This window comes from Lathyrus oleraceus, chromosome 4, assembly GCF_024323335.1.
Source record: "Lathyrus oleraceus cultivar Zhongwan6 chromosome 4, CAAS_Psat_ZW6_1.0, whole genome shotgun sequence".
Classification (NCBI taxonomy): Eukaryota; Viridiplantae; Streptophyta; class Magnoliopsida; order Fabales; family Fabaceae; genus Lathyrus; species Lathyrus oleraceus.
Genome location: NC_066582.1, coordinates 501,115,098 through 501,133,707, shown reverse-complemented (window position 1 = coordinate 501,133,707; position 18,610 = coordinate 501,115,098). Strand labels below are relative to the sequence as shown.

Here is an 18,610-nt window from a genome sequence, read left to right as displayed (position 1 = left end):
ACATGACCAATACAATTTTTTTCTCGGTGGAACTTTCTCCGGGAGAAAAAGTGTCAAGTTCAGATAACGTCTTTTCCTTTGTTATCTCGCCTATAAAACCGAAGTATGTTAAAAATGATTTTTCATAGTAGTGTGTTTTGGAAAGGCTTCATATGAGAACTTGCGATGCTCTAATAACTTTAATGTAACTTTGAGTCAAATTGTGCAAAATTAAAGATGAAGAATCAATGGATAATGGAGGTTACATTATACAAACAAATCATTGGCTCTCCCATGCAGACACCCATGCAATAATAGGCCATATTAAGTCAAATTGTAGGCATGGTGAGCATGTTTATGAAACAACTAAGAGTATCTCATCTTCTAGATGCAAAGAGGTGTATTGAGTTGTAATCCTAGTTTAAAGCAGTTAACCAAGTGTTTGTTAAGAGCTGATTAATAGATAATTGTTTGATTAAAAGGTGGTTAGAGTTAGTTGAGTAACTTCTAGCACAAGTCATGTGTGTATCAATGTTGTTGAGACTTCCTCCTATATAATTAATTACCAACCAACTCTTAACAAAGGATTGGTTAAATACTTTCAGACTATGATTACAACTCAACATTTAATTTCCGATGGATTTGTCTCTTTATAAAAGGATTTGAATCGTGAGGAACGTTGTATTTAAATTTAAGTAAAAACATTATATTAAAAAGTTGAAGCAAAAAATGGATAGAATACTGAAAGAAAACAAGGAATAATAGACTAATAGTAACAGTAATGAGATACAAAATAAGTGTCTGGATTAATACAAAACCTCCGCTGAAATGAATGTCCCAAGAATACAAACAATGTAATAAACTCCCATATCACATCAACAAAATAATATATAGAGAGAGGTGAAAGTAACAATCTGTGGTCTGAAGATATAGATATATCTAGAACATCAAGGATAGGAAAGCACATCCAAATACTAAACCAACCATCTTCTTCTCCGCCCCACTCTGCAAGAAATGGCCACAAAGTTTATTAGTCTAGCAACTCATACTTTCTAATTAAATTAAATTTATTAGCATTGATCAAGTATATTATAGAGAGAGAAGTGAACTTACATCATCGTTGCCGGCGGGAGTGACAGCGGGAGAGAGAGAAGAGAGACCGGGACCAGGAGCTGGAGCTTCTGATGGTGTGGATACGGGTGCCACTGTGGGAGCTTTACTCTTAACCTTGGCAGGAGCCGGAGCTGGAGTAGTTGCTGGAGGAGATGAGAGGGGAGTTGGTGTGAGTGCTGGAGGAGGAGTTGCAGGTGGAGGAGTTGCGGGAGGTGGAGTGGCAGGTGGAGGAGAGAATGGAGGAGGAGATGCAGGTGGTGGTGAAGCAGGTGGAGGAGTAACTGGAGCCGGAGGAGGGGAAGCCGGAACAGGTGGTGGAGTGGATACAGGTGGAGGAGAAGATTGAACTGGTGGAGGAGATTGAGCAGGTGGAGGAGAAGATTGAACTGGAGGTGGAGAAGATTGAGCAGGTGGAGGAGAAGAAGACTGGACAGGTGGAGGAGAAGACTGAACAGGTGGAGGAGAAGCTTGAGGAGTGGTTGGTGGAGTATTAGCAGGAGGAGTAGGTGGTGCTGGAGAGGTGGTTGGACTTGGAGGTTGTTGTGCTCCTACAAATGCAAACACAGTGCAGATCAAAGCAACCACCAAAACTATATTTGTGCCCATATTCTTGTGTTGATTTGTTTATACCTCTATATAATACAATACAATGTATATCTCAATCTCAGAACGGAAGAGATTGAGGTGAAGAGAGAGTTAAGAGTTTGGTTGGAGGAGAGAGGTTAAATAGGGAGAGAGAGTTTAGATTTAGATTCTAAGTAACGCAAGGTTGTGTATGATGATGAGAGTTGTTACTAGCTACCAAACATTTCCAGCTTAATCTAACTGTGATACAACTTCTATCCATGTGTGGAATGTCACAAACGTGGATCCCACCGCCTTCAATTAATTCAATTCATCATTTCACTTTTTGTAGCTCAAATGTCAATTCTGTGCTTTTCATGGATTACCAAGTTTTAGAGAGAGGAAAACAATGCGTGTGTGAGAACGTGGACGGACTACATAGATGCATGTGTGAATTCTACGCTAAGTTGTGAGTTAAAGAAGCCAATAAGAGAGTACTGGTTGGTGAGGTGCTGGCCAGATACTCTTGTCGGGTCCTACTCACCTCTCTGTCGCAGCGAAATAGTTTACTGAAAATGTTTATTGAATGATTAACAATGAGTAACAGCCATGATCTGAGGTCCATGCATTGGATATATATCCTCAAATTATGGTGCTGGCAATGAGTATTATTATTTGCATTCACATGTCTTGTTTTCTTTTGATTCAATGAAACCAGATAAGCAGATAAGCATCAATAGGAATGGTGCTGGGTAACGAGAAAAACCATAGGAATTATTAGGAAGACTTTGCTTAGAAAATAATCAACATTTCAAGTTAGCTTTAATTGAAAAACAATTTGCAATTATTGTAATCAATGCATTGTATTTATTGTCTTAAACATAGGCACACTGATTAGTAATAGGAAAGTGATATTAAGTGCTCATAGAGTATGCAGTATTTGTTAAGAAATATATCCTTAACTATAAGACTTCTTTTTCTTTATCTATCATTAAGGTTAATTTTTAAAAAATTTCACTTATATTAAAGTTGTCACATGTCGGGCTAAAATAAGATTTAGATTAGGTTTGAAAGCTGTGATTAATGGTTTTTTATCGAGGTTTGTTTACTCCTGAAAGTAGCATTATGATTCCAAACTTCTTTAAGATATCCTCGATTAAATGATGGTAAAGTGATTAGATTGAGAAGTGGCATTATAGATAAAGAAATGTGGAAAATAGTTTTTGAATTGAGTCATTCGACGATCAAATGGTTTTTTTATTGGTTTCTATCTAAAATCTTGAAAAGTCGTCAGGTCTAATGTATATGATTTTGTTAGACAAGTTTGGTTGACTCACAACATATGTCTTATTCAAAAAGTAGATTATTTGGATTTCATTAATCAATTTTGTCCTATTTTTTTGTGTGTAATATTCTCTACAAGATTGTTTTGTCTCCAAGGTGGTGACTAATAATCTTAAAGATTCTATTTTAAAATTGTCCCCCTTATCCGATTAGTTTCATTTTTGAAAGGAGTATCATGGAAATATTGTGGTTACTTAAGAAATCACCCATAGTATGGGAAATGTTAGTTAGAAGGTAAGGTATTTTTCTATAAAGATGGACCTAGTCAAGGCGTATGACTATCTTAGTTGACATTTTATTCATCGGCTGTTACATGAAATAGTGTACCTAGAGGATATTATTAATGTGATTATGGCATTAATGACTAATGCTGAAACAAATGTCAAATTGAATTGAGAAAGTTATAAGTTTGATTTTTATCGTTTTTATTGTTTATTTGTGTCATTGAATTCATTACATTTTTACTTAGTTTTATTATTGTTTTATTATCGTTTTTTTGTTTTTGTTTAAAAAATATAGAGATGAATGAATGTTTAACACTCATATTCAAGTGATTAAAATCAAACAAGGAAGATATTCTAACGTCCTTGAGAAACCCTAGGAAGAATGAAATAGAAAATATAAAGAGGTAGTGGGAATTATGGTCAATTCATAATGGCCATTACCGGTCTCAGATCCGCTACCACGAAGAAAAAAAACAAATTTTTGGTCATGAAAATGGAGGTTTCGGCCTGCATGTAATTGGAATTACAACTGTAATGCTTCTAGGTTTTCTATTTTGGCTGATTTTTTTACTTTTTTTAGTCGATTATAAAATCCTCCATTTCCTAACCTCAGTCTCATAAAAAGTGTCTCATTTACATTTTTCTCTGTCTAAAAAATAATTGTCTCTTTACAATACCGATGCAACATTCATTACTAGCTTTCCACTACTATACACATACTTATTAACTTTAATTTTATTTAACTACTCTATTAATTATAATTAATAAGAGTATTCTAGTAAATTATATTAGTTTTATCATTAAAATAAACACATATAATTATTCTTTAAGAACTATACATTGCACAAATAAAATACTTTTTATGAGACGAATGAAGTATTATTATTATTATTATTATTATGCAATAAACCCACTTATTAACTATTACGAGGGGTTCAAATGTGGCATGTCATCTCTAATATAAATAGGGGACTCCATAAAATTAGAAAAGAGACATATAAATTATCAGGGCCAGTCATAAGCAAGTGCAGCAGCACATGCCCCAAATTTAAGAAGGACCCAAATTTTGAAAATTTCAATTTTTTTATAAATATTAATAAAAATAAATAAAATATTATTAAAAAAACTTAATAATTGAAAAAAATGTTATGATAAAAACTCAGTACGTACAAAAATCAAGATCGATCAAAACTCACAATAATTATAATTAAATTCATTTTTAATTAATACATAATTGTATTTTTGATATATATTTTTTAATTATTATAATTGTATTTTTTTTTAAATTTGGGCCAATTTTTTAAATTAGAACAAGGCCTCCGAGATGATTGGGTCGGCCCTGTAAATTATATTGTACGCTTATCGTTGTTAACTCATAGTCTTCTTCTCTGTAATTCCATTTATAATAATTCCAGATTTTCGTTATTATTATTTCATTACTTTTACCGATCATTATGCTTATCTTTAAATATATAATTTTTGCTTTTGTTATGTATATGAGTGAGTTGACTCTTATAGTCTTAAGATTATGAGGATTGTCTAAATGACAGACGCATTGTAATTTCAAATTTCAATCTCGGTCTCAAGTAACTAAGCTAGAACTTGATGACACTCTGTCATCATATAATTTTTACAAGCATTTTTTATTGGTTTGAGTTATTTTCGAGTTAATTTGCAGAAGAAACATTGAATAATTGAATAAGTGGAATAAGGAAGAAGAGTTCTGAAATGTATAAGAAAAAGTAAAGGAAAGCAACATTTTGTACCTTGAAATTTTGTGTGACCATCCTGGTCGCGAGGGGAAGTCATCGCGGCGCGACATAAGATATCACAGTTTCCAATTTTTTCAAGCGCATCATGGGCGCGATTTGAGTGGTTGTGGTCGCGACAAGATATTTTTCTGACGCGTGTTTAGCTTTTTAATAGGTAGAAAGGTGTCTTTTGAAGGGGTTAATACTTTTGGAGCTAGAAAGTGACGACAAGGAGATTCAGGAGCTAAGAAAATTGAGTTTCATCCATTGGAGGCCAAATTAATCCCTGAGTTTCATGTATTACTCTTCTAAACTCATTGTATTGAATTTTATTATTAAGAGTAGCTAATTTACTCTTGATTAGGTCTTAGGAGATAAACCTAATATTTATCTGATGAATCTTATGACTTGCTTTGTGTTATTTGCATAAGTTGATTTTGTATTTTCTATTCAATTTCTCTTTTGTTTAATGCTCTTTGTATGTTAACAAATTCACAAGTGATATTATGTTAGTAGGGATTATTGACTCTAACTCTATCAACCCGGTCTAGAGTAATTTCCCAACTATATAATTGACTTAAGAATAAATAATTATTAGTTATGGCTAAGGAGTTAATGAACTTAAATTTCCTGATTTTGCTATCCAACTTGTCTAAGAGATTAGAGAATTGTAGTTTAAATTAGTGAGTTATACATAAAGGAATTGGGTATAACAACCTTGTTAATTCGTTATAATTTTGTAAAATCAACTTTAGACAAATAAGTGCAGTCGTCAACATTAATATTAGGGGAATCGAATAAGATCTGACTATCTTCTCCATTTGATATTTTCCTAAGGTTTTAATTAATATCAATATAACTCTCAAGCAAACCCCCCAAGTTTATTTTTTAATAACATGTAGCTTTCCTGTTAAAATAGCTCAATCTATGTGGATACGAACTTAGATTTTTATTACTTTGATACAATTAGTACACTTGTTAAATTGACATCAAATTTTTGACTTCGCTTTTGGGGATTGTTGAATAATTTCAACAAGGCAATTTTTGTAATACGTTTTAGTCTTTGTTTTTATCTTTATTTTTATTTTCTTGAGTATTTTTTTTTTTATTTCTACTCTTATTCGGTTTCTTTTTGGTGTAGTGCTACTGAGGTATTATCTGTCTGCTTATGCAAGGTTCGAGTTCGACACTAATACCATTAGATTCAGAAATTGAAACGACTACACAAGAAATTCGGAAAGAAATAAGAGAAGCATAACATGCTAAAGAGGAACTGGATAAAGAAAGAGAAGAAATGGCTAATCCACCTGTCGTTACGCAAAAAGTAAAGAGTCGCCATCGGTTTTTATTTATTCCAAAGGAAAGGGAAAATATCGAGAAAGCTCCAAAAGAATGAGCATTGCAACCACGAACAGGTTCGGAAATTGGTTATGCAAGGGGAATGTATTAGAACCTCTCACATCCATGGTACTCCATGGGAACCATCTAAGATGTCTATGTTTGAATGGGTATCATTATCTTAATGCTTACTTGTTAAAGGTTTACGGAGTGGAGATGGGTTTTTAATTAGTGTGCTCGCCAAGGACTTGGGTTCTCGTGCCTACATATGCCCACTTGTTGAAGTGAGAAATCAGAGCCTCGTAGCTCGTGGGTATAAAATGTTTATTTGTTTTGTCAATTTTATACCTTGAAAAAGGGTTTCCGAAGGTGATGCCCTAAGGCTTAAACAAAAGGTTTGATGAGTTGATGTTGCTTTTAGATTTTGAAAAGAAAGTGTTCTTGACTTAGGATTGCAATAAAGACTATGGATAAAGGTGAACACCTCGAACTACCAAGTCAAACGTCTTTTGTTCAAAGTACTCAGAACGAGTGTAGAAAAGCCTCATTCTCATCCCTTGTTTACCACTTAAGGCTCGTGGCATATAATCCTAATTGCATCTTATTATGTTTTTGAGTTTGATTTGAGAAAATACCGCTTGACGTTGGATCAAGGGTTTGCTTATTGATTATAAAATAGTGAATGGTCCTATGGTCTAATGGCTAGCTAACAAGCAATAACAAGACAGAGGAAAGCGAGTAAAAAAGTACATCGAAAGGGTAGGGGGATACATGAAAAATACAAGGGACTTACGTAAGAAAAAAAAGGTCTCGTTGTCAGGTAGTCCAAGAGAAAGTCTTATGTGTAAATTGTGTCCTAAACTAGAAAGTGCATAACGTTATTACAAACATAGCTCCTTTTCTTCTTTGAGGATGATGCCATGAATGCTCCCTTGTAATAAAAGATCACAAAGTCCAATATGATCCATATCGTGCTTAGGTCAATCAATGGTTCAAGGTCCAATTCCAAGGTCCTAAAAGAGTCCTCTAAGTCCATTGTCCATTGTCCATTGCTTATGTCTTAATCAAGTCTCTTTTTATCTTTTCTGTTTTTTTATGTTTAGTTCATTTTAAAGTTGATTATCAAGATGAAAGTGAAGAATGATAATGATGGATGTACAATGTGACATAAAGCAAGGTAAAAGCAAAGTAAGTAAATGACAAAAAAAACTAAATGTTAGAAGTTAGGTACAAGAATGTAAAAAGTTAGAAATTAGAATGCGGAAACGTAAAAGTTAGGAGTTAGATGTTAGGAATTATGAGTTATCAAGCTTGCAAAATAAAAATGAGAATACAAATCGAACCATAAAACAATTATTCATACTAAAATCAAATTGCAAAATAAGAATATTAAAATTCACCCAAAGTAATGTAATAGAACAAATATTTAAAAGCATATGACAAAATAATTGGCTAAAAATAATGAGAAATATCACAAACATTCAAGAAAAAAAACAATAAAATGAAATCACACAAGGGAGGGGGTGAAAAAACTGGAAGTAGTGCTAAACAACACTCTGGGCGCTAAGGCTCACTCCAAGGGTCCATTGGCCTTGGCCTTTGCAGGCAGGGGGGTGCAAGAGGCCAAAAGGTTGGTTAATAGAAATTACTTGGGCCTGGAGCCCAATTCCTCACACAAGAAGACCAAAGAGAGTTACACTCTCCTCACGTGCCAGATCATCTTCAACATGTTTAAAAAACTCCCTCCATTCTATGACCGGAGCACAAGCCTCCTCCGTGCCAGAGCTCATCTCCGGCGGTGGCGGAGCTCCAAACCTGAACATCTATACACTAAAACCTTCCTCATAATCTCCCTGATATGAATCTCCCAACCAAATAACCTACATCTAAGCCTAAAGACTAAATTGCACCTAGATGTAGATGAACCCTAAGTCTGATTTCCAGAAATTAAATGAAACATGATGAAGATCAAAGACTACCAGGTTAGGGCTTTGATATCTCTAACCTGATACTACATCGTGGTAATCAAATCGGAGCAGAAACACATGGATTGAACAAGTTACCTGCCGGAGACGACGACGACAACAACAATAACCTTAGGTACACTTCTTCTTCACTTCCTTGTGCTTCTCTTCTTCCTTCCACTGCCTTGTTCTTCCAACAAGATACTAATATAAGAGAAGTGTGATCCCCACAAGTATCTTCAACACGTCTTAAAGTACCAATTTGATTTTCATCTTTACCAATTACAATCTCACAAATATCTAACAAATGTTAAATTTCATCTAATTGAGAAGCTTGTTAGACTATGGCACGGATCTAGAAGGGGGGGTTGAATAGATCCCAGTTAAAAACTTGAGTCGGCGCTACCAATTTAAAAATTGTTTGAAAAATTAGTCTAAAACGAACCGTTATTGGAAAACCTGATATGCGTTAAGCTAATGGATTAGAGATAAAGTGAAATACAAATCACTACACTATTTTCACAATCAATGATATGTTTCACTTACTAGCAAGCCCAGTTCCAGTGATCCAAAATATCAAATTAAACTAGATGCAAACTTAAGACAACTTTGGCTTATGCAAATTAACAAACACTTGGTGTGCATAAACACTGCAAGTGATATTTGAGTTGAGTAAGTAATTCAAATTGACCTAGTACAATATACTATTGTACTTTGTTATTCAAACAGGAGTTTTAATCTCTTACTCAACTTATATCAATGTTTGGTAAAATTGCTTAAACTAAAATCACTTAATTTTTAAGCTGAAAAACACTTATGCAGAAAATTAAAGAAGATGCAGATTTGATGAGGCAGTTCCCCCGCCGTCCTCGCTTCGAGGTACGTCTGCCCTCAATTCTAAAATTAGAATTGAGATGATTAATTAGATATCACCTGTGAAATTTAACCGTTTATACAAGGATTGCAAAGCAAGTAAACAACAGAACTTCCAATGTGTTGAATGATGCTTCCTATCCTTGCTCCTTGATTCAAGATGAATATATACCTTCGATCGTTGTTGCTAGACCTCCGATTCCAGCCCCTTTGCTGAAGAATCTTCCGTTCTTCAAACCCTCGGCCCGGCTGATCTCAAACACAACGAATCGAACCCGAATCCTTCACTTCAATATCACCGAATCCGCTACTAGACTGAAGAAGACTTCCTCTTCTCAATCACCTTCGCTCAGCTGAATATTAATGAAGCAATTCATCCAAAAACCCCCAAACACAAACCGGTATTGGAGGAAAAAACCCTAACGGTTTTATTCAAGAAAGAACCTGCCACAAGCTTCAACCCGAACCGGATTCTCCAATCTCAGCTTCGAACCTTATCACCTTTAACCGAACACGAAGCACATCAAAAATGGTTGTGTGTAGTTGATGTGTTGTGAGATGTTGAAGATGAAGATGATGAATCTTGGACACCTTTTTCACTCTTTCTTATTTCCTTGAACACTTGAATTCAAATTTGCAAATGTTAGTTGATAAAAGTGATTTTACTTCTATTTATAGTAACAACTTACCAACCAAAAATAACAGCTTTTCAAACAGTGGAAAATACTCAGAAAACTGAGTTTACGCCCGAGCGGTCGAGCATAGGTCGGCGTGCGCTGACCCGTGGGAAAATGAAAGTTTCATGCGCCGACCCTATGGTCGACTCAAGTCTTCCATGCGCTGACCCGTGGCCAACTGCATTATGCCATGCGCCGACCTGTGGTCGACTCAAAGCCATCATGCGCTGACCAGTCACCAACTGGTCTGTGTTATGCGTTGACCCGTGGCTCATGCGCTGACCCTTGCGGTCGACTCAAAGCTTCCATGCGCTGACCTGTGGTCGACTCAAAGCATCATGCGCTGACCCGTGGTTCATGTGCTGACCCGTATGGTCGACTCAAAACCTGCACATCTGCATAATTTCATATTTTTGTGATTTTCATGCATTTTGTCATGATCACATCTTGTCCATATATGTTTTTAAGAATTATAACAGATTTAGATAGTCATAGGAAAGGATACGATAGGTGATGTGTTGCATTTGTTTGTAGACGTGGAATCGACAATGTCGATTCATCTATGATGGTGATTTGTCATCATCGAAACTTGTGATTGTATGTTGTCTGACAATTTGCCCTTACAAAGCTTGTAACTCATCATGACGCTTTGTAGAAGAAAAAGTAACATTTACAATAAGAGTTATCTTATCAAAGAATTGATGAATTTTTTTAACTTCTCTTGATGCAGTAACCAATGCAAGTTGCAGTTGATGAGCAAAACAATGAACATAGCATGCATAAGGACAATCCTTCATAAATAGTGCTTGTAAGAGACAATCCTTCATTCTCATATTGCTAGCACCATCATACCATTGACCATGAATGTTAGAGACATCAAGGTTAAGTAGAAAAAGTATATCACATACTTTTTGCTTAAGAGTTAAAGATGTAATGTCATTAACACGTGCAAGGCCAAAAAGATATCTCTTGTATAGAACCATATTTATCAACAAATCTAAATAAAAAATACATTTGATCTTTTTTAGATTCATCACGAGCTTCATCTATAACTATACAAAATTTGGAATCACCAATTTCTTCACGGATATGCTTTTTCACCCTACTTGAAAGAATGTGAAGAATCTCTTTTTGACTTTTATGTGAAGTATACTTGCTATTAGATGGAGAATTTTCCAACACAACTTTTGCAACTTCATCATTGTAACATGCCAAGAGTTTTATCAATTAAAGAAAATTACCTTGGTTTAATGATTTTTTACTTCCATCATGACCTCTAAAAGCACAAGCTTGAAAAGTTAACCAACGAACTGAGTCAATTGAAGTCTTGAGACATAGTCGATTCTTCATAATTTCAATCGAACTTTGAGCTTGAACAATATTCCTAATGTGCCCATCTTGATTCAACAAGTCTTGACAAGGTTTCATAGCATTGTTACATAATAAATATTTTTAAGGTACCCTAGATCTAAAAATAGGACCAAAGCCTTTGACACAATTGATTGGAGATTTATGTTAAAGGTCCTAAAATCTTTGGTTTCAGCTCACTCTTTTGTTCTTGGATTTCCACCATCCTACACTCCTAAAAATCTCTATATCTACTAATGGAAATTAGGAGGGAGTTTTTCCTAGTCTAAAAGAGATAGACAAAAGGTCCTCCTGTCACCTTTTATTTTCTCTATTGTTGAGGCAGTCCTTAGTAGATGTCTCTCCAAACTGGTGGGTAATTAACATCTTTCACTCATCAAAGTCACTAAATCCATACAAATCCCTTCACACATCCTCTATGAAAACTAATATGATGTTATTTTACGAAGGTACATCATCCAACATTCAAACTTTAATTAACTTCTTCAATAAATATGCTCAAATATCTTCAATCATAGTCTGCATATCTATTGCATATGAAATCATGTGTCTTAGATCTATTTCAAAGCTCAATGATGCTTCCAATTTCCAATTAGGTTGTGATCTGCTTCATTTTGACAACTAATGGTCCTTTTTCCCCGGAAGTAGGGTCTTTAGAGGAAATAAATTCATTTATTACCATATTTTATATTTTATATAAAGTGGTGTTAAACAAAAATTTAAAATTTTACCTGAGAACACTAGTTGGCTCATTAGTAATGGTTCAAATATCAACTATTACCTTAATGTTTGGAAAGAAATGCCTCTTGTCAATTTCCCAAACATTACTCACCATTTATATCAAAACCTCCACTCTAAATTTAGAAATTACATTCTCAACTACAATTTGTGTATCCTTGAAGATCTGCAAATTCTATTATCTAGCCTCTTGAGACACATTGAGCAAATCAACATTCCTTTTGTCTATAAAGAAGATCGGCTTGTGGAAACACTCCACTTAGTGAGATCTTACCTTAAAAAATGCTTACATTTTCCTTTCACCAGATAGTCTTCCAAAATCTTTTACCAAAACCATATGGAATACATCAATCCCACCCTTAAAATTGTTGGACATGTGTCTCCATACACAAGAGGGAGTGAATTGTGGAGGTTGGAAAAACTTTGGTTTAAAAAAATCATTTGTAAAATTAGAGTTTGAAAATATTTTGTATAATAAATAAATAAATTGGCAGCGGAAAACCAAAGGAAAAAAATACTGGAATGTAAAAGAGTTAAGGGATAAGAAGAACACCAAAGAATTATACAGGTCAGGCCTTAAGGTGACTTACTTCAATCCCTAAGAATTATTCTTGAGAGTATCCACTAAACTTAAGAGCCTTTAAAAGGATGTGCCAACGAACTTCCTTATAAAGGAAATGAAGTTTGCATACTAACTTCAAATAAAACAACAAATAGTGGCTTAGAGCGGTTAGTCTCCAAACCAAACTGCGGATAAGACTTAGAGCGATTAGTCTCCTAGCCAAATAGAGATTTTGAACAGACTAATCTCGAACCAAGATATAGTTTTGAGTTGGCTATCCTCTGAACCAACCAGAATTTTATACAAACTGACCACAAACCAAAATGAGATTTATATCGGGCTAATCTTGAACTTATTGAGTCTTTATACCAGGTTGAAATAAAAAACTATGTGATATTTTATATTGGGCCATTCTCGAACCTTTAGAGCTTTTAACTGGGCTGATCTTAAGAACCGTTGTGCATATTTTCACTGGCAGATCTTCACAAACCAAAATAGAATTTTTAATTTAAGGCGAAGCTCACTAACCAAACAGAGACTAAGATAAACCAAAAAAATACAAGAGATTTTAACTAGTTTAACTCGTAACCAAAATAACCACTTCCTAGAGAAGAATTATTTACACAAGAGAAAAATAAAATCACAACTTTGCCCTCACCCAAAAAAAATATCCTCACTTAGACTTGAGAACACTCTTGAAGCACTACCGCTAAAAATATGTGAGAAAAAATGAGAGATTTAGAGACGCGATGAGAGAAATGAAAAGTGAGGTTTTTCTATTATTCTAGACGTGAAAAAGTAATAGAGAAGCTCTCAATTTATAGGCCAAGGTGTGGGATAAATTTGAAAATAATTCATGGGCTTAATGAATGTTATAATTAATTAGGTAATTGATTAGAAAATCTAAATAATAGATTGTTAAGGCCACAAATGAAAGGTTTTATATAAAGTTGTTATCAATCATAAAAAGACTGTCCCATTCAGTTTTAGCCTCAACTAAGCATGACCTAATCAATTAAGCAAAATATATAATTAATCATTCAGTTAGAAAGTGTCTTCAAATAAATCATACATTCTCTTAATCAACTGGCTAGGCCTCAATTTTTTTGGGGGGAGATTTAATTAAAATATGAGAGGCTTCTCAAATGTTTCTAGTATGTATGATTTAATCATATTATTTTCAAAAATACCCTTGTGTCTTTACAAGACACTAGTCACTTAGACAGACACGACCATGCGAGCTTTCACACTTCCTCTCTTTCACAACTCTAAAGTTTTAAGTATTGGCATCTTTATATTTGATTATAAGAACCTTGCGTCTTCTTAATGATGTTTGAGATATCTTTGTGTTCAATACCATCATCTGAGAGTTGAGAGGTTAAACCACAATTGATCCTTGAAACAAAAAGTCTTCACTGAAATTCGTTGGACTACAATGTTAACTTTAAACAAATGTCTTGATCTTGATCTTCCAGAGCATACTTTCACTCGGGAGGATAGCTTGATCAATCCATCTTGTGCATCTTTGACCGCTTGAGCTATCTTCAGCAGTTCCTTGACTTCAAGTGTTGTCATCATCAAAACTGAACAACTACTCAGTTGTTTTGCTGCTTTGTTATCCATAAACTTCATCATCTTAGATCACTTTAACTATACATGCAAGCACATAAATCCAAAAAAATATGATTTTGCTTGGAGCCTCATTCATAATAAACTTCCTACAGATGAAGACTCGACCCTTAGATGTTTTTACCTCCTACTTATATGCAACTTGTGCAACAAGAAACCTGAGACTACCAAACATCTTTTCATGCAATGTCCATTTGTTGTGATACTATGTAATTGGCTTCAGTTCGTCATTCAACAACATATCAACCTAGATTCTATTCTCTCAATTATAAACATGTGCAATAGAGGATGAAGCCCACAACGTAGTCTTGTAATTTCTACTTCAAACATCAATATTATGAATAACATTGAGCATTGTTGAAATTCCATCGGAATTCAAAATCATACACCCCTTTTCAGATCATCTCTTAGGTCTCAATGTCAAACAACTTAACCAATCTCGCAACCGGTCTTTGTATCACAGACTTTATCATTCTCAAAGCCTTCAGGATAAAAATACACCATCTTAAAGCTCCAAGAATCCTTGAAGTGTTTCGACAACCTTCAATTGACAACTAGATTAAATGTAATACAAATGAGTTTGTTTTAGGTAATCCTGGACATTCAACTAATGCAAGTATATTTAGGAACACTCATGGAGAGAGTCTTCGTTGCTTTGCTCTCAATCTTAGCATTTCAAGTGCTTTTTTTTGTGCCGAACTAATGGGAATAAATATGACCATTGAATGTGCCTTCAATAAAAATTGTAATCATCTTTGGATAGAAAGTAATTCAAAACTAGCAACAATTACTATCAACTTTTCCCGTATTATCTCTTAACGGTTGAAAAATAGATGGCTACAATGTCTAGACAAATTCAATTCTATGCAAATCATTATCTCTCATATTTACATAGAAAAGATAACAATTGTACAAATAAACTAATTTATATAAGATTTTATCTAGAATTATCTGATTTTAATTTATGGAACTCATCACCTCTATTGTGATTAGAGCATACCTAGTTCACAATAGACTACGTTTCTCGAATTTTAGATTTTGCTAATCTTGTGTTTTTTTAAGTGTTTGGTCTAGTCCCCTTGTATCTATCCTTTATTTTATTTTATTAATATTAATATTACAAAACTTTAAAAAATATATCAATAATTTTGTAAAAACATATTAATGCATGTTAAATTTAATAAATATTTTTATATTAATGAAGATAAAAAAAGAAGTGAAAATGGTTTTATAAATAATGAACGGAAAGGCATTTTTATTTATTTATACATGAACAGCGATAATGTTGAACTTGACCAAGTAAGTTTCAATCAAGTCTTAGATATTTATGTTTTGTTTTCTAAGTAAACTGCATTCCTTGTTTCACAATTAACCTAAAAAAAAATACTAAAGTACAGTATATAGTAACTTACTTTTATACAGGTAGGCTGTTCCTTCGATAATTAGACATGTCATCCTCTTAATTACCACCGACATCATTTTGTTAGAATATTTAATTCCTTTCACGAACAGTTCTTGGAGTAACTAAATTGGCTAAGCAAGTTTAAACTGTGGTTCCAGCTTCCTTTTTGTTTCTTCATTTTGATAGTGAGTTAGAATTTCTTTAACAAAAGTAAAGGTAGACACGTGTTGGTAGGGCTATTAGTAAGTTTAAAGTCGATGCTACTTTTCAACCTACATTTGTTAGCTCGTATCTATCTATTCCACCAGGTTCCGTTAATCAACAGCTTTTAACCAAATTTTTGGTTAATCGATGGAGAAGAAACATTCTACTCGTTCTTTATTTTCAAACGATCATATCTTACTTAGGAACAAATTTATTTCTTTCATGTTTTTTCGTTTTCAAGTATCTTTTTGTTTACGAGAGAAGCAATATTATATATATATATATATATATATATATATATATATATATATATATATATATAAGAAATGAAGAGAGATGGCGCAACACTTCGTTATAACAAACTTGAGTTTCTTATGCAATAAAGAGAAATTGTATGTAAGGTTAGTGCTATGACATCAAAGTCAATAAGAGTAATAAGTAATGTGTGAGTGCGTGTTTGAATGTGTATTTTTTTCCTTTACGTATGATTTCTTATTTATGAGAATTGGTTGTGGCATTCAAGATCTAGATTTGATGTGAGTCTTCTCTTATTTGGCTTTTAGTCAATCCAAAATAGTTGCACCTAAGGTTTTTCGTGATGTGATAGCGGAAAGTCTTTTAGAGTATTGGGTCAGGTTCTCTACATCAGGGTCATTGTTTATAGAAGTGGAAGAGGTTGACAGTTGATGTGGATAATCTAGGGAACAAGTGCATTAAATGAGTTTCATCATTGAGACGTTTCACATAATTTGTTTGACACATGGCCCCACTTTTCTAGACCAGGGAGTGACGTTTCCTCCTAGGATACTTAAGAGCACTCAATTGTAATTGTATTTGCGAGGCGAAATCTAACTGTTGCTTTCCCGCCTTTCCATCTTCTTTCATTATGAGTCCTTGATTGACCTGCCTTGATTCTTTATATAAGGGTCATTTGGGATTTCACCTTTTACACAAATAACAAGTTCCTTTTCATTTACACCATTCGATTTTTTTATGAACTTTGGCAACACTTATTTCGCCAATCCTCTTCTTTCTTCAGGTTATATATTTTATGGTTCAATGCATTTTCTAGGCCATCTCTTTTAATTGTTACATCGGTTTCTAGGTATCCTTTTTCTCTTTCCTCACTGCTCCCCTTCATTATTCTAATTATGACCCACATAGGAAATTTACTTGTAAATGTAATAAATATGCCTTGTAGCAATGATTCCTCTTCCGCTATTGAGATAGTGAACCCAGGAATACAAAAATGTTGACACTTTATAAGTTAACCAACCTATTTGAACCTTATAATGCTTAGTGATAACTTTAGGTATGGAGGAGGTTTCGTTGAAGATGGTAGTGAACCCTGTAATATTTATTTTGCTAGAGGTGTTGTTGATTCCTCCAACGGAGATGAAAAGAGGGACCATGATAGTCTCATTGTTAGAGGCATGGAAGTCGGCTCCCTTATTCCCACGTCGTCTTCTATAGATATGGAACCTATTGAGGTTGGACTGAACAAAAAGTTGACAAGCTATTTCATTAAATCTTTTAGGGCGGCAAATGGTCAGGATTCTGGTGACAAACAACTTAGATTTTATATTACCTTTTGAAACCATTATTAGAATCATGATCAACATTATCTTCTTCATGACAATTGGGAAGATATGGTTAGAAAGGAATGCCAGAGTTTGGTGCCACTTGAGAATGTCCTTCAGTACCATTGGGTGGAAGAGGAAACGTTTAGACCAACTTCTTCTTTCAACATCGTGTCCCGTTTGAAGAGCGTCCATAATAATGTGAGGTTATCATATGACTAGTTGGTCTCCCATGTTGATGATTCTAAGAGAATTCATAACTCATACAACAAGTGCTTGATTCAGTTTTACGAATGATTGTTTTCAAGATTGAAATTCAAGCTACTTTTTAGTGATTTTGAGGAATGGGTGCTGAAGCATCTCTAGATAGCTTTGTCACAGCTGCACCTGATTCTTGGGCATTTGTCAAAGTATTCCAGTACTGGTATGAGTATCAGGAAAAAAGAACCTTCTTTGAATATGTTCTTCAATCACTTTTATGTAAATTACATCGGTGATGACGGGAACCGGGATCAAGGGCTAATCTCACTTTGCTAGCCAGACAAAGTATTTAACATGTATCTTGAAAGTTGGAAGAATTTCAAAGACCTTTGTGTTTTGGTGACTCCATTGACCCATATGATCATTCTGTCTTTTGTAAGGTCCCAAAGGGAGAGGCTCCCTTTCCCGTTCGCTCAGGCTCTGAGCCGGTGAATTGAAAGGATATAATTTTTAAATACTATATTTGGAACTGTTTTAATAAGGGACCGAGGATTAAAACTTACTAATTTGATTCTTTGACCCCGGAGGAAGAGACGTCAAATGCGGGCTTGATAACCTTTTTGGAGAACTTAAGCTTTGAATAGGAGGTCAGTCCTTCGAGGGGAACCGCCTATGCAACATAAAAGGTGCTTTATCAACCGCATATTCTTTTCACCGCTTTAAAGAGAAAAAGAATGGTTGACGAGGAGAGGATATATTCTATGTTTACCTTTGTTATTACAGTAGTAGTATGCTCACTATCCTTTGTCCTATTTTACATATAACATGGCGTCATATGTTAAGAATTTTCTCATAAGAAGGAATTCCATTGCTATATATGAGGTGTTTTCTTCCCTTCATCCATCTGCAACACTGGTCCAGACGAATGTGGCTATTGATACGATCCTGATGGAGAGTGATATTTTTCTGACAAGGCAAAAGAAAACAACTGACCAAGGACGTTCGTCCTCTGAGAGATGGAGTAAGAACCAGAATGGTCGACCTCTCCCTAAAGTCCAAAGAAGGAAAAAAGAGATATGGGTAAGGAAAAATCTTAAGG

The 18,610-nt window shown here is 34.4% G+C and overlaps 1 protein-coding gene across 1 annotated transcript; it reads right to left on the bottom strand.

The window, feature by feature from the left end:
- Positions 1 to 721: 721 nt before the first annotated feature.
- Positions 722 to 2,249, bottom strand: LOC127076872 (pollen-specific leucine-rich repeat extensin-like protein 1). Its single transcript, XM_051018663.1, has 2 exons — positions 1,093 to 2,249; positions 722 to 984 (listed from the first exon to the last, which is right to left on the bottom strand). Exons 1-2 carry the CDS (start codon positions 1,696 to 1,698, stop codon positions 919 to 921), a joined length of 672 nt encoding a protein of 223 aa, XP_050874620.1. The 5' UTR covers positions 1,699 to 2,249; the 3' UTR covers positions 722 to 918.
- Between the last annotated feature and the right edge of the window lie 16,361 nt (positions 2,250 to 18,610).